Here is a 15,103-nt window from a genome sequence, read left to right as displayed (position 1 = left end):
TGGAGTCTCATGTATGTTGGCTAGAAGGTCTTTATGTGGACACCTAGGTCATGATATTTCTAAATAGTGGATATTTGGTGAGTTTAGGATCACCAAGAGTTATGCAGATTCCAACCTTGTACCTCATGATAAAATCAATGCATGAGGAGATCAAATATAACTATATTAGAGATATGGTTATAACTATATTAGAGATATGGTGCAAAGGAACACTATTCAATTGAGGTATATTAGCATTGATGATCAGATGGTTGACATTCTCACCAAACCCCTTGCAACAGTAAAGTTTGTGCATTTTCAAGACAGGCTTGGAATTGTGGAGAATGAAGTCCTTGTTGAGAGGGGGTCTCAGCATCAATGACTTTGAGAGATGTAAAATAATGCATTCTTCTTTGTGAGAGAGAAGTTTGAGGTGCAAACCCTTGTTAATGCATTCTTCTCTCTAAAAGGGAAGTTTGACATGTAAGCCTTTGTTAATGCAATCTTCTCAGTTAGGGAAAAGTTTGAGGTAAAAGGGCTTGTTCAACTCTCTAGGAGTAGCCATGGTGGATCCACCCTCTTGGAGTAGCTATAGTGGATGTCATGTGATAGACTCCATGACTTAGCCATTGTCCTTATTCACCCTATGGGAGTAGCCACGGTGAACGTCATGATAAGATGGTGACATTATGTTGAGTGATTCTGTGATGAGCACTTGTGTTCATTTGCATTCCTATTCATGCGAGTAGCCATGATGAACCCACCCTTTGGCAATAGCCATGGTGGATTTTACTATGTAACTCAGATATCGAGAAGGATTCCTAGCTAAGAGGTAATGTTAATGTTAATACGTCGGATTCCTTCAAGCTGACATAGATAACATAATTATTGTGATAATATAATGATTAAACACCTTATAAATCGTCAACGCGAGTTGGATTCCTCATCAGTCGACAACTCAAGTTCCTCGTCCGCTTGGGTTATATTACTGTGATAATATAATCATTGTCATAATATGCTATATTGATAATATAAATTTGTGATAATATAATAATACAATTATTGGGGGCAACTTGGAAGAGTGGCGCCCTTGGTGAAGGAGCACCACCGACAGGTATAAAGGAAGAGTGGAACATTTTCTCTTGGAATGGAACATACACACAACTGCAGATCGAATAATAAATCTGTATTATTTAGAAGAGCAGTGCTCTGGGGAGATGAAAACTGTTTATCATCTATGGTTGGGAGACGAGAATGATTTTAATCATTGCCCATGGTTAAACAAGCGCATAAGAACAAAAAATTTATATCCACCAAAAACACGAGACAAAACAAAAAATCCAAGGTAAAATTAAACCTTACATGATAAGGTAGAGTACACTCGTAATCAGATTTATATACAGACAACTGAGAATATTGTCATGACACATTATTTTTTGTAAGAGATAAAAATCTTATTTATATATAGGAAAATGATGTTTACAAAATCTACACATCTTAATTAGGAAAAAATATATTACAAGGATGAAAGCAGTAATTAAAGTTATAAAAGCTGGATATAAGACCGTTTTCCATGATAGTATTAAAGGAAAGTAAAGACACAGTAAAAAAGCTCAAGCTTAAGATCTACCAATTGGCTGCCTAGTAGCATTGGCATTGCTTCCAGATTATAGTTATCCTATTTACAAATTGAAATGAGTAGATATCCAAATATAATTGATAGCTATTAGCTCCACGAAAAAAAGACACATTGGCATCACAAACATTTTACCTGCAAGCTTTACCGTAAATAGTCCATACACTTGTGGACAAATGCCCTGTAAAATTATATTTCTTCCTGCAAACAAAGATTGAATGCAATTAGTTTGAAACCATAGAGAAACATGAAATATAGTTGTTAAACATAATAAAAGCAGCAGGTCCTCTCCTCTCAAATTCAGATAAATGCTGGATTAAAACATATGGTCCAAGAAATTTCATTCTAAATATGTTACACAAAAAATGGTATAGAAGTATAAATGATGTGTCAAAGATTGTGTAAGAAACACCTTCCAATGTAGGCATTGGGGTAAAATAAATAAAGGTTTGGATGTATATTTTTTAAAGTGATCCAATGAGCTAATTAGAATAGAAGAATTTATCCCACGTGTATCGAGAAGAAATTATTGTCTTTATTTGAGTGCTAATTATGGAGGTGTCCAAGGCAAGAAAGTGTCATCTTGAGGAATCTTGTATTTGGAGCTGCTGCTCGTTTAAAGGATTTCCCCTTCAAAGCTTGCACCGAACATTGGTACAAAATAGTTCTCTTGCCCGTTATCTCTATTATGTTTGTGAATTTATTTTCCTTGTTGCAATATGTGGATCTATTATTGTCTACTATATTCTGCATGACCTTCATTTGCATTTGCATATTCCTTGCAAGTGGTGCCAAAGCTCTTTCTTTTCCATCATGTGCAACATTCAAACAGCTTTTTCACTTCAGCATACACGGAAGCAACAGTTATTGGTAACTCGTAATATCTTTTCCATTAAACTACAAATAGAAGCATTTGACACTAGGCAATATGTAATAACCCTGTTCAGGCCATACCTTGAATCTCTCCGCTCACGCCAATTTCACACCAATCATTTGGTTTGCATTTGGGTCAAACATATTGCAGTGAATTTCTTACCAAAATATGCTAGCAGATCAGATATAATTAAATATTGAAAGTTTTCAGAATAAACTGTTTATTAGATTGCAATTAAAATTCTAACTGCAGTCAAATTAAATGCTTATTGAAGTTTATTTTGCACTTATTTCATCAAACTCATTTCTAGTGCAATTACAATTATTTGATAGCAGTTCCAGTTGCAACAAACTACTCTACCCTTGCATAGCAAAATTACAAATGATAAAGAAGAACCTGGTATGTTTTCTGTAGATTAACAATGCAAGGAAACTGCTCCAAATGATTGTCGTCCCCAATTATTGGTATGGAGTTGAATGAAATTCAGGCATGTAGATATTTGCATACCCTTCTAACCCCAAACGCTGGTCACAACTCCCTTATTACAGCACAATTTGCAGTGTTGATGGCTCACTTTGATGTGCCTGGACCCCAATACTCAACGGCAGACTTAATTGATTGAATCGCTGACTTCCAAACAACTGCAACCTCTAAATTACATAATCGCAGGTCACAAATAATTCACTCCAGCCTTGGGAAATCACATCCAGTCTTGATACTGTTAATGTTTTAGTGTCAGTAGAAGTAAAACATTGATTATTTATCTGTATTTATGGTTTTCAGATAAATTGTTATTGGTGATTCTTATATATAAAATATATATTATATATGTAATATAATATATATTATATATATTATGCATTATATATCTTATATATATAATATATATATGACTTATGTAATATAATATGTATTATATATATTTTGCATTATATATTATTATATAATAATATAATAATATTTTATTATATTACATATATGGTTAATATATTAATATTATATATATAAGATGAGTTATGCATATAGTTATTTATAAACTAATGGTGATTAACTATAGAGACATGTCTCTTCCTCCCATATTATACATATATGAGATCCAAATCTGCACTTGGAAATCATCGATTACAAGGGTAATAAGAGTACATTTGCAGATACAATCTAGGTTATTTCAACATGGTATCAAAGCCAAACTGGTAAAAAAAGAGAGAAAATGACAGAACTTATAATTTTTGGGCAACCTTAAGTAACCATTTGAGAAGAAAAATAACAAAGCAAGACAGAATATTATTTTAATATTATAATAGCTTGACTGAGCTCGCACTGAGAATTCATTCCAACAAGAAGAAGAACGCAAAGTCAAGTTCCTGGCAGTCAAGGTTGAGAAGATAATCACTGCCAAGCACCACAAAGTTTTGAATGAACAAGGGTCAAGCATAGAAGCAATTCCTATGGGATAATCAGGATCGCGGTACATATATAGGAAGCCAATACCTGGAAGTACTGAATAGACGAAAAAGTCGACAGCTTTTAAGGCATCGAACAAAATACTTTTGATTTTGAGCAGCTAAGAGGTATAAGGGAGAAAGTAGGAATATCAAATGCAAAATGAAAATCAGACAGAGCGTAGGAAGAAAGAGGAGGCGGTTGATTAGATATCACACATATGGACACACAGCCAAGACCGATGGATAGATTTGGCGGAGGGAGTTTTTACCAATGCACGCGAACAAAGGAATTTGGACACAAACTCAAAGACAAAAGGGGAAGCATACAAGTTGACTACAATATGAAGTGTCATGAGAATTGGAAGGAGTGAATAGTCCCAAACATACGGTTAAAGTACTGTGGGGCGAAGTTGTGACAAGGACGCCACATCTTACTCTCCACATCAAAGACTTTAAACTGAAGTGCCACGTAGCAGACGTAATAGAAGCAATAGGAATTCTTGGTGCATGCTTGGCATCTAGTCATCTATTTGGGCATCTCCAAGTCTGCAACCCTACACAATCCCATGAGAAAATGGACAGTGACCTATTTCCACCTCAATCCGATAATTTGAAGTAGCACCTATGATTTAATAATAAGTCTTTCGAGTTTGAAGAAAATGAATAGTGGTAGTGGTAGAACACAGACCCCGACAACATTTGGTATTGAGATTCGCGCAACATTAGTCACGATAGAGGAAAATAATATCAATTCAACATACAGAGACCATCGGAAATGGTTTTGATCGAAGATGGTTATGTGCCTAGCAGTCTGTACAGATGATTGTTTGAATTCAATTTTGCATGAGCGAAAGGATAATATTGGAAGAATATGAATGGTCATCCCTTACGCAAGGAAGGAACATTGAACAGAGTATATGATGAAGACAATGTTTTTTTATTTTTAGGATGTGTTGATGCGAGTTTTGTATCACTTACATAACATATTAGGATTTGAATATTCGATATGGGATATCAAACATGCAACTCCTCTCTTGAAAAGTTAATGCTCATGAGACATGAGTATAACTCCAATGTTCCTTACACAGTTGGATACTCGCTCAGTTTTATCAATGTGATTTGTTGGTAATCACGTAGGCGGCCTTACGCTATTGTTAAGGATGACTTGGACTTTGGTGGGATGAAGGTGATGGTGGCTCAGTTTGTGAAATGTGCAGAGGCAGATAATGTTAATGGTAGTGATGATGGAGGATGTGTCTGCCAATGGTGATGTTGATGGGAAAGCGATAGTCGTGGAAGGTGAATGGATGTGTTCTAATGCTTGACCTACTCCTTCTAACTTCCCTCTCTAAGCTTCGACTACACAACTACTCACTATTCTACTCTTACTCCTATGAATGGAAGGTTAGCAAACGGACGGGGATCGAACCTAATGAGAGTTGACCAACGGCCTCACTTCCACAAGTGCAATGATTCAAAGGAACAATAAACTAGTTTACCACACAAAGCTTCCCAACCAACCGCTAGGATGCTAGTGGCCTAGTATTGATCCCTATCAAACATTTACCAATGCTACCATACAACTATCCATCTACATTAACTTCACTTAAACAACTTCAAATGCAACCAACTTAAAACAACTTGAAAGAAAATCTAACTATGTGGAAGTAGAAAACATGCAATAATACCCAATGTTCTTAATCAACATGCAAATTGCAATAATGAAAAAGAGACCAATTTTGGTATTATCTTCGCAACAATTTCTCCAACACTTTACAAATGAGAGTAAATGGCCTTTTATAAGGGCCAAAAATACAACGAACGGTGGAGATCAAAACAAGATCAACGATCCAAATTGGATCCTCAAAACCCTAATTAGGGTTGCCAACCCATCGGCCAATGAGAAGCTGCCACCTCATCAATGGACCAATGAAAAAAGTGCAAAAAGTGGCAACCAATGAGAAGGCACCAAAATGGTGGCCAATCAGAAATAGACACTTGACCTATTCTAGAAGAAAGGGGAAATTCGCCACTTGGGCTTACATCAAATGATCTTCTAATATAAATCTTCCCTTTTCTTTCATTTTCTTAGCTAAGGCAATGAACTTAGCTAGCCTTTTGTTAACTTCTTCCATAGGAGGACAAAGTGAGTGCTTCACCTTGAGTTTTGCTGACTTTGCCACGCTGTTTGCGCCCTCACAGGGTCCTTCTGGCAATTGTTGATGCTTCCCCTTGTATCCTCCGTTACTCATTCTAAGCATGCTTGATTTGTCGACATTTTTTTTTTTTAGTTATATAGAAAACCTCCTGCCACCCTCTGCCATGTTACGCCAATTCCTTATGCAATAACCTGGAATGCCATTCAAAATCTAAATGTAATAACATGCAGAAGCCGTGCACCAAAACCTATAGAATCAATTCGTCACATTATGCAAAAACCGTACGCAACTGGAAGCTTTAAATTTGCAAATTCATATTGAAGCACACAGGGAGCTTATCCATTGAAATCCGTACTGTAGCAATATCCTTCATCCTCAACTCTGTGAAAATCCGTACTATGACTACATGAAAGAAGTCGTACTCTGCTTGCTAAAACTCATGTTCTGGCCACTCATTTAAAAATCCGTACATTACATTCCAAACTACAATTTCTGTACGCTATCTTTACTTCCAACTTCCTCCAAATTTCGTACTTCGTACGGCCAAAACCCGTATAGTGCCAATGGCTTTCCTCAAAAATCCGTACAGAGATACTATATGATAATTTCAATAAAGTCCGTATGGTGCATGGTTAAAATAGCTAAAAATCCGTACACTTCCAACCCCTCCAGAAATTCCGTACTGAGACTCCTAGTTTATAAGATTTAAAAAATTTGTGCGCTCCAAGTCTTCATAAAATCTGTACGGTGAGCAGGTGAATAATCCGTACGCTTTCAGACTATAAAATCCGTACAGTGAGGGGATTATAAAATCCGTACAATGCTCCAAACTTGACTTTACAGGATGCAACCTCCAAAAACCATATAGTGAGCAAGTTAAAAATCCGTATGATGACTAAAATGGCTCCCAACTTCCATACGGCAATCAACGGTATACGCTTTCAGACTCTATAATATGCTTTATAATATGCAACCTCCAAAAGTTCAGTGACTTTATAATATGCAGCCTCAAAAACCCGTACACTGCCTCAAAAAACCGTACGGTGAGCAGGTCAAAAAATCCGTACGGTGCTTTTTTTTTAATTTTTTTTTTTAATTTTTTTTCTCTTTTTGAACAACTATGTACAATATTTACATATATACAGCACTTACAGTCTTCTTCTCTCAGTTGTTCGTCCACGGAAGTGCGTTACTTCTTTCACAGCAGACATTCAACTTTGACCTATTCACTACATCAAATACTTCCTTTCCGTCTAGCATCCATTGTTTTATGGCTCCGTTATTGCCCACTTCTCGAATCTAGTACGGCCCAACCCATTTAATTTTGAACTTGCCTGGTTTGATCTCATTCCGATCGTCGTACTTCAAAACCCACTGTTTGAGTTGAAACTTGCTATGCTTGTTCTGTGTCATCTCCATATCGCCCAGTTTGTTCCCGAAGCTTGCTACCATGGACTCCGTCAGCTACCCCTTCTAGCTGTCAATAACACTTCCACTCCGTACTGCTGCAACTTTTATTAAACCCTTCCGCTTTGCTTCCTGTGCGGACCGTATGATGTGTATTCCTTGCTGCTAGGACCTCTCTGCTATATCTGTGGTTCGACGTAATACTTTCTTCCTGTGCGGTCGTATAGTGGAATCTTTCCTCCTTTTGAGTTCGTATCTTATGTTCTTTCCTTCAACTTCAGTCATACCTGTGTTTCTTTCTTCGGATTCTTTGTGTTGTTTCGAACATTCATTTCCTCCTTCGGCTTCTCCATGTTCCTTCGAACATTCATTTCCTTCTTCTTTCTTACCTTCGTCAATCCTTAACATATTACAACTCGGAAAGAGTTTGTAGTCCTTTATCTGCCAATGGTAAAGACCGTTTACTGAATCCAAATCGTCATCTCCTTCCACTCGTAGGACTCCCTCTTGATCGGGTTCCATACTCTGCCTCCTCTCATCCTCTTCTCCTTCAGAATCCGACGATAGAGCTTCGTCTCCAACCATCTAAGTGTGTAGATCGATGACATACTTCCGGCCTTTGCTTTGAAGTGATAAAGTATTTCTCTTCCAATCGTGTTTTGCCTTGGCTTGTATCAACCACCCCTGACCCAGAATAGCATCGCATCGTTTCTGCCTCAAGGGAATCACGACGAAGTCCAACAGGAAGGGTTGTGTTCCAATCGTTACTGGTTTCGCTATGAGTATTCCCAATGGCTTGATTCCATGTTGATCGGCTGTTAACAACTGGAAGGTAGGTGGCCACAATGTCAGCTGTCCCAACTTTTTCCAAGTATCCTTTGGCAGCACATTGACACCAGATCCTCCGTCCACGATCGTGTCCGTTAGCACAGTCCTGAGAATGCCCATTTCAACAACCGCCGAATAGCGTCCAAATGAAAGAGCTAACAGCATCGGATCTTCTGTACTTGCGCTACTTTCCTTCTCCTTTTTGTCCGTTGTACTTGCTCCACTTTCCTGCTCCTTTCCATGTTCTCCTGGTAGTTTAGTAACAGAAATGATGTTTGTGAGTGCCGATCGGAGCTGAGGCATAGTGAGCAACAAATCATTTATCCTGACGGGTACCTCGGCTTGCAATATTTGTCGTACAATGTTCTGTTTTGCGCGTTCCGTACATAGGTACCTGGCGTGTCCTTCAGGTGTGTCATTTCTACCTGTGTTGCTCTCTTTGCACGGGCTTCCTCCAGTCTCTTCTTTTCCTCTGTTGGATAAGGGTAGAGCTTCGCCTGTTTCCGAGTAATTGCCAGAACTTCTTCCTCGTCCCTCCCGACAGTAATCAAGTTTACTCTAGACTTCGAGCACTTAGCATTCTTGTGATCGCCAGGCACACACCATCGGCATAGCAACTTCGATGTGTTGGCCGTTGTGCACTCTCGGGCAAAGTGACCCCACAAGTTGCATGCGTGGCATTGAACTATCGGCTGGCCATTGGCATCGTATTGGATTCGAATCCTGCCATTATTGTTGTTGTTTTGACCGCACTAATTGTTTCTATATCCTCCCGATGTGGCACCTTCCGTACTCGTGTTCCTGTTCCCTCTTGATGGGGATGCCTCCTGAGTAAGAACACTTGCGTCGATGTTCTTGTTTTCAAATTGAAAGGGCATTCCTTTACCGAGTGTCCCATAATCTAGTAAATCTCACAAAATTGATCTTTTGGGCAAGATCCCTTCGTATGGCCTTCTTTCTTGAACTCTATACACCATAGGTCATTGCCCTTAGTCTCCTTGTTCATGTTTTTGAACTCTTTCATCATCCAAAGCATGTCCTTCTGAAGAGAACGAACTTTCTTGCTGTTGCCTTCATCGTCACTGCTATCTTCTCATGAAGGCTCATTGTCATCTAAATCGGATGAGCTGGTCTTCTTCTTCTTCTTTGTCTTCTGTTCACTTTCGAGGTTCAATGCCCGATTGTATGCTTCAGTATATGTCGATGGTGGCACGATCTTCATCTTTTTCCGCAGCTTCGAGTGAAAGCCTTCAATGAACCATCTTTTCTGAAGCCCATCTGTCGGCTTATTCTCCATTTTACTAATTAAGTCCTTCAACCTCCTGGCGAAGACCCGTACTGTTTCATTCTTCTTCTGCTTGGTATTGAATATCTCATTCACGATCTCATTATCATCGCACAATATTTGAAATTCTGCACAAAACTCCTTAATGTTATCCCAAGTGTTTAATTTCTGCGGATCTATGTCAGTAAACCAATCAATCGCAACTCCCCGTAAGGTGGCTGGAAACTGTCAGACCCATTCGTTCGCATCTGTTATGCCATTCGCTCTCCAGATCGTTTCACATGTTTTACAATGTCAAATGGGATCAGCTGCCTCATCACCATCAAATTTAGGCAACTTTTCTTTCGGACCTGCCATTATCACTGTATGTTGGGGGTTTTGTTGTGTACCTACGATGTTTTGCACTCCCGCGTTGTTTTGCACTCCTACGCTGTTCTGAATATCCGCGTTGTTTTGTATCACACCTACGCTGTTTTGCACACCTGCGTTGTTTTGTACACCCGCATTGTTTTGCACACCTGCGCTGTTTTCAACTTCCGCGCAGTTTTCAACACCCGTGTTGTTTTCGACTTTTGCACTGTTTTCTACACTCGTGCTATTTGCAACACTCGCGTTGTTCTCGGCTTCCGCGCTATTTTCAACACTTGCACTGTTTTCGACTTCCGCGTTGTTTGGTGAAGAGGTTTCATCCACCGAAGCTGTCCATTCCGAAAGTATATCTCGAACGAAGAGGTCACTCCACGGTCGTGCTCCCTCGACACTTCAAGCCGTGCGAGTCGATCTCCTTCCATCAAGATTCTCTTCCCGTGGTGTATGCAGGTTCAAAAACTCCTCACTCGCTTCTTCCACCAAATCAAGTCATTGTCAAGTCTCCTTCAACAATCCTTCCGTGCTCTTGTTTCCATCGGCAATCTTCTGGAATCTCTTTCGACGCTCTGTCTGCTGAGCCAGAATTAAATTTTCCTGCGCAATGCGTATGTCATCCTTTTCCTTCAGCTTATTCTTATCTTTGTTCAACTGATTTGGCATTTAATTCATATTCGCCTGCCTGCGTACCAAGTCCAAATGTTTTCCGTACTAAGTAAAGAAATCAACGCACAGACAATAGATATGAATAGCAGAACTCTTTATTTTATTCGCATATGCCAAAGACATTACATTATGCTTGAATGATAAGATGAATACAATGCTTCCCGAAGGGGTTATAAATACTTTCCGAAGAACTTTCCCCAAGGAGTCCTCGGCCACATACAACATGTCGCTACATAACAAAAACCTTTCCGAAGGGACCCGTCGTCTACATAACAAGAACCTTTCCGAAGGGACCCGTCGCCTGATACACAATTTCTACCGACGACATCAACTATACTCAATCCTCCCTCATCAACCAACCTGGCCCTTTGCAAATATGCCTCTGGTAGCCCAATGAACGCCTGTAGCCTAGGAATAGCCAAATCTCTCATGGGAAGGAAACCTTTCCACTCTTCTTCAGATAATCTAAACTTGTCTCTAATGGCCACTAATGACTGGAATGTCGAGATGAAGGAAGGCAAGAAATTTCGCCCATCTTGGATTGTATCATGGATCCAATCCCTGACTTCGTGTAGCTAAGCTAGTATCTCTCCTAAATTGCTCCCGTTGCCTTGAGGAAGGGCTGCCTAGTGCAGCTGTTGGATGGGCTGGCTATCTCTCCAATATTTGTTCTCGGCCTCCAACTTTACTATCCTTTCATTTGCTTCCTTAACCTTTCTCTGATTGATGCTATACCTTCCTGGACCTCCTCACACTCCATATCATCTATATTCCTTTCCAAGTTATGTTCCACTATCTCATATTCTTGGGCCACAATCTCATTCACTGCCTTGTTGACTGTTGGAATAGCAATCTGAACCTTTCGATGACCATCATTGTCACTCCTGATTACCCTTCCCACCGTTCTTGCCATTTGTTTTTGGTTCTCGCTATCACCCTTTTCCATTAACCCTTGGATGTCCTCAATTGTATGGATCGTTACCACCTCACCTCTTGGCATAAGCATTTGTCTTAACCATAGTGGTGCAGTGCATCTCCCCAACCTGGATTTGGTTCAACTAACAAAGCATCACCAACGGCCTCGAGTTCTTGACTTATTGCCTCGATGTCGATTGGTCCATCTTCTTCTCTACTAGTTTCTTCCATATCATTTCCTTGCTGGTTCTCCGAGAGAGGGGAGTACTCGGTGCTTTCGCTATAGCCACTTGATTCCGAATCAGAGCTCACCTCCACCGCGGCCCCTTTATCATTTGAATTGACCTCTTGAATTCTAGCCTCAATTATACTCTCTCTTGATGGCATTGCATGCTGTCTCTTGGCTAGAGGCTCTAGATGTTCTTTGCCCTTCTCTACCTCCAAAACTTTCTTCTTGCTATTTCTAATCATTTCCTGTTGCTGGCTATTTACTTCATTCCTTTGTCCGACTGATTCTTCTTGCCTCTCTTTTGGCTTCATCATCTTATAGGTAAGGGGAATCCTTTGTCTTTGTAGCTTCCTTAGTCCTTCATTAGACCACAACTCGGTATGTAAATTCACTGCCCTTGTGACTGCTTCCAAGGAAGGATCCTGATGGTCATCCCAATCCACTGGATTCAATTCTGTTCCTTCTACTGTATCATAGTCTTCTCTCAACACATTTCCATCATCCTCCAATTGATCCGAAATATCGAGGCCTCTCCATCTAATAGCCCTTATCATGTTCACCAACAGCCTTGAGAAAGCTAGCTTTCTCACATGAAAGTCATCTTTGGTGTTGGCCAAAAAGTCTTCTATGGTGGGAACATGCTTGAATTTATTTGCACGAGATACCTTGATAAGACCATTAGGATCAAATCCTTGCCTTGCTTTGTACCATCCTAGATGATACCGTTCCAATTCCTTCTTTGCGCCTTCAGAGGAGGCTCGATTTGGGCAACTATCATTGCCAATTACGATTAAAAACGAAATTCTTGTTTTCCCTTCGTTTCTCATTATTCTATCATAGTGGTCAAGTTGCCTAGCCAATTCTAACAAAACTACCTTGTCAGGTGTGTACCTTGGAAGCCTCTTGGGACAAACTGTACGTCCTGCCACTCTAATGTATGTAAACTGTGGAAATTGGATGAACCAACTCCCATACTTTTTAATTCTTGCTTCTGCTTCTGGTGAAAGTCTCTTAGCAGGTGTCCCTTGTAGTACCCTTACTGTCTTCATAGCGAAGGCATCACAAAATATCTTGTAATCCTTGTTGTTGTGCAAATGGAGCTGCGTATAGCATTCATGTACCAAATATTGTACCGGTCCACTACCAACTTGTCCTAAGACCTTAAGTCCCAGACTCTTGTACAATCTAGCAATTAGGTAGAACAGATAGGAGCCCGTGTAGAATTGCCTTTAGTTTTGCACGGTTCTGAGTTGCAATTCTAAGTTCTCGCTTATGATCTTAGCCCAATCAAAGCTTCTTTTCCCTTTCTCAATCTCATCAATAAAGAAGTACATCCAATTTTCAAATTGCATCCCTTGAGCTACGCCCATGATCCGACTGAGCAGAACAAAGAGATCACCATATTCTGGTTTGAAATCTGCCATTGTGAGCCTCGATGATCAATTAACTCCTTTCTTTCCCTCGCATATCCAATTCTGCTTTAGATGTGTGTAATAGGCCTCTTGGTTATCTTGAAATGATTTAGTTGCTTGGTCCATCATCACAACCACCATGCCCTTGTACTGAGGAATGTTGAATGTTTCCTCGATTGCTTGTTTGCCAATGCTGGCCAACACTCTCTTCCTGTCATCAAAAATGATGGACTTACTATTTAGATCAAATCTAGATGCACATTCCACAATCAATTCCAAACAAGGCAATGTGAGGGGAAAAGCCGCCGCATGTACAATTCTGCTCTTGTATATCCTTTTTGCCAAGGGAGATTGTCCTTCCTTTAGTCTGTCCGTCATCCGTATCATGTCCACTGTACCGATATTGGTGTCAGTTATTCTCTTCATTTTCGAGAAGCAGGGAGTTTTGGGAATCATATCCTCTTTGTTTTTCTTAGTGTTTGCCCGCTTGGGATTCTTACTTGCACTAACATTCTCCATGCTCGTCGCCCTATTACGGGATGGTAGAGTGGTGGACCAGAAGGCAAGAAGAACCAAGAGGAGCAATCCTTAGACTAGAACGAAAAAAGGATGTCAGCTTAAGGACCCCTTCCAACTCTAGATGATGAAAATTCTCCTTCACCAATAATCCTAGAGCGACTTTTCGGAACCTAGGACAAGACCTCAAGAACTCCAAATTCCTTTGCAAATTAGAAATTTAAACCTCTAAAACTATCCAATACTTGCTCAATCAAACAAAAATCAAACTTTCATATGCATCCCTTCTCCCAACAAAATCGCCAAGTATGATATAAAAAATGCAGTCCTAAATAGGGAAAAATCAGACCTTCACCATGAATTGTCCATGTCACAAAATCAGATCTGCCTCAAGAAAATGCCAAGAGTGGAAAGTTCTGCCCTTGTCTTAATTCACCCAAGCATGGAAGTCCTCAATTTGCCCAAAAATATCACCTAGGGCACAAAATGCAGCCCACAAAAGGAGAACAAATCATTAAACTCTGCAAAAATCTGCCCTCAAAGAAAATCGCCAAGGCCTGAAAATGGCCAAATGCAAGCAAAATCGCCCAACAAATGCAAGAAAACTGCCTTCCACAAAATCACCAAGCACCAAAAAATCTGCTCCTCAAGGAAATTCGCTCAACAAAGGAGAGGAAGAAATGAATTGTGAAAAAGAAATGAGAGAGAGGTCTCCTTTATACCCAATTTCTTTTTCCTCTAAGCTGGCCGACTTGGTCCTAGAGGAGAGAAAAAACAAAAATTAAATCCAAGTTATGGCCCATGATTAAATACTTAGCTCAAAATTTAATCTTGCCAAAAAGAAATTTTCATTTTAAATTTGCCAATTAATTACAAATTGCAAAAAGAAATTAAATAATGCCTTGAGGGTGTTAAATATTTCCATTTAATGAGGGTATAGTAATTAATACGTCATTAAATTTGGATTTTGGCTAACCAAAAGCCATTTTTTCAATATTAAATTACCAAATTCATTAAAAACTAAAAAAGTTTTCAAGGCAAATTAATCCAATTAAAGCCAATTTTTTGCAACTTCTCTCTAAATCGATTTTGCTATGCCAATAAAAATAAAATAAAATTGCATCTAGAACCAAAAATCGATTTTTTGCAATTTAACCCCATTTCAACAAAATTAAAAATTTTACCAAAGAAAAATTTGAGATTTTCCATAACTTAAGTCTAGCAAAAAAATTTCTTAGGAAAGATTTTTTAAATTTACGCATTTATTTCCAGATTTTCAAAAGAAAACATCTAAGTACAAATTTACAATTTTATCCTGTCAAATATTGCTAGTTAAAATTTTGTTCGGCCTAAGGATGAAATTAGTGGCTCTGGAAAATCAAGTTG

General features: G+C 39.2%; 1 protein-coding gene across 3 annotated transcripts in view; it reads right to left on the bottom strand.

The window, feature by feature from the left end:
* Positions 1–15,103, bottom strand: part of MCM9 (minichromosome maintenance 9) — a 265,434-nt gene that overhangs the window by 148,266 nt on the left and 102,065 nt on the right. For all 3 annotated transcript variants that reach the window (XM_089804504.1, XM_089804503.1, XM_089804502.1), the window contains exon 9: positions 1,751–1,816. In XM_089804504.1, coding sequence (XP_089660630.1) covers positions 1,751–1,816 — 66 coding nt within the window. The remainder of the gene's footprint in view (positions 1–1,750; positions 1,817–15,103) is intronic.

The sequence above is a fragment of the Cupressus sempervirens genome, chromosome 10 (assembly GCF_028749045.1).
Source record: "Cupressus sempervirens isolate cs-2001-9-10 chromosome 10, ASM2874904v1, whole genome shotgun sequence".
NCBI lineage: Eukaryota > Viridiplantae > Streptophyta > Pinopsida > Cupressales > Cupressaceae > Cupressus > Cupressus sempervirens.
The sequence above is the reverse complement of the archived record's forward strand: the minus strand, read 5'-3'. Positions and strand labels throughout refer to the sequence as shown.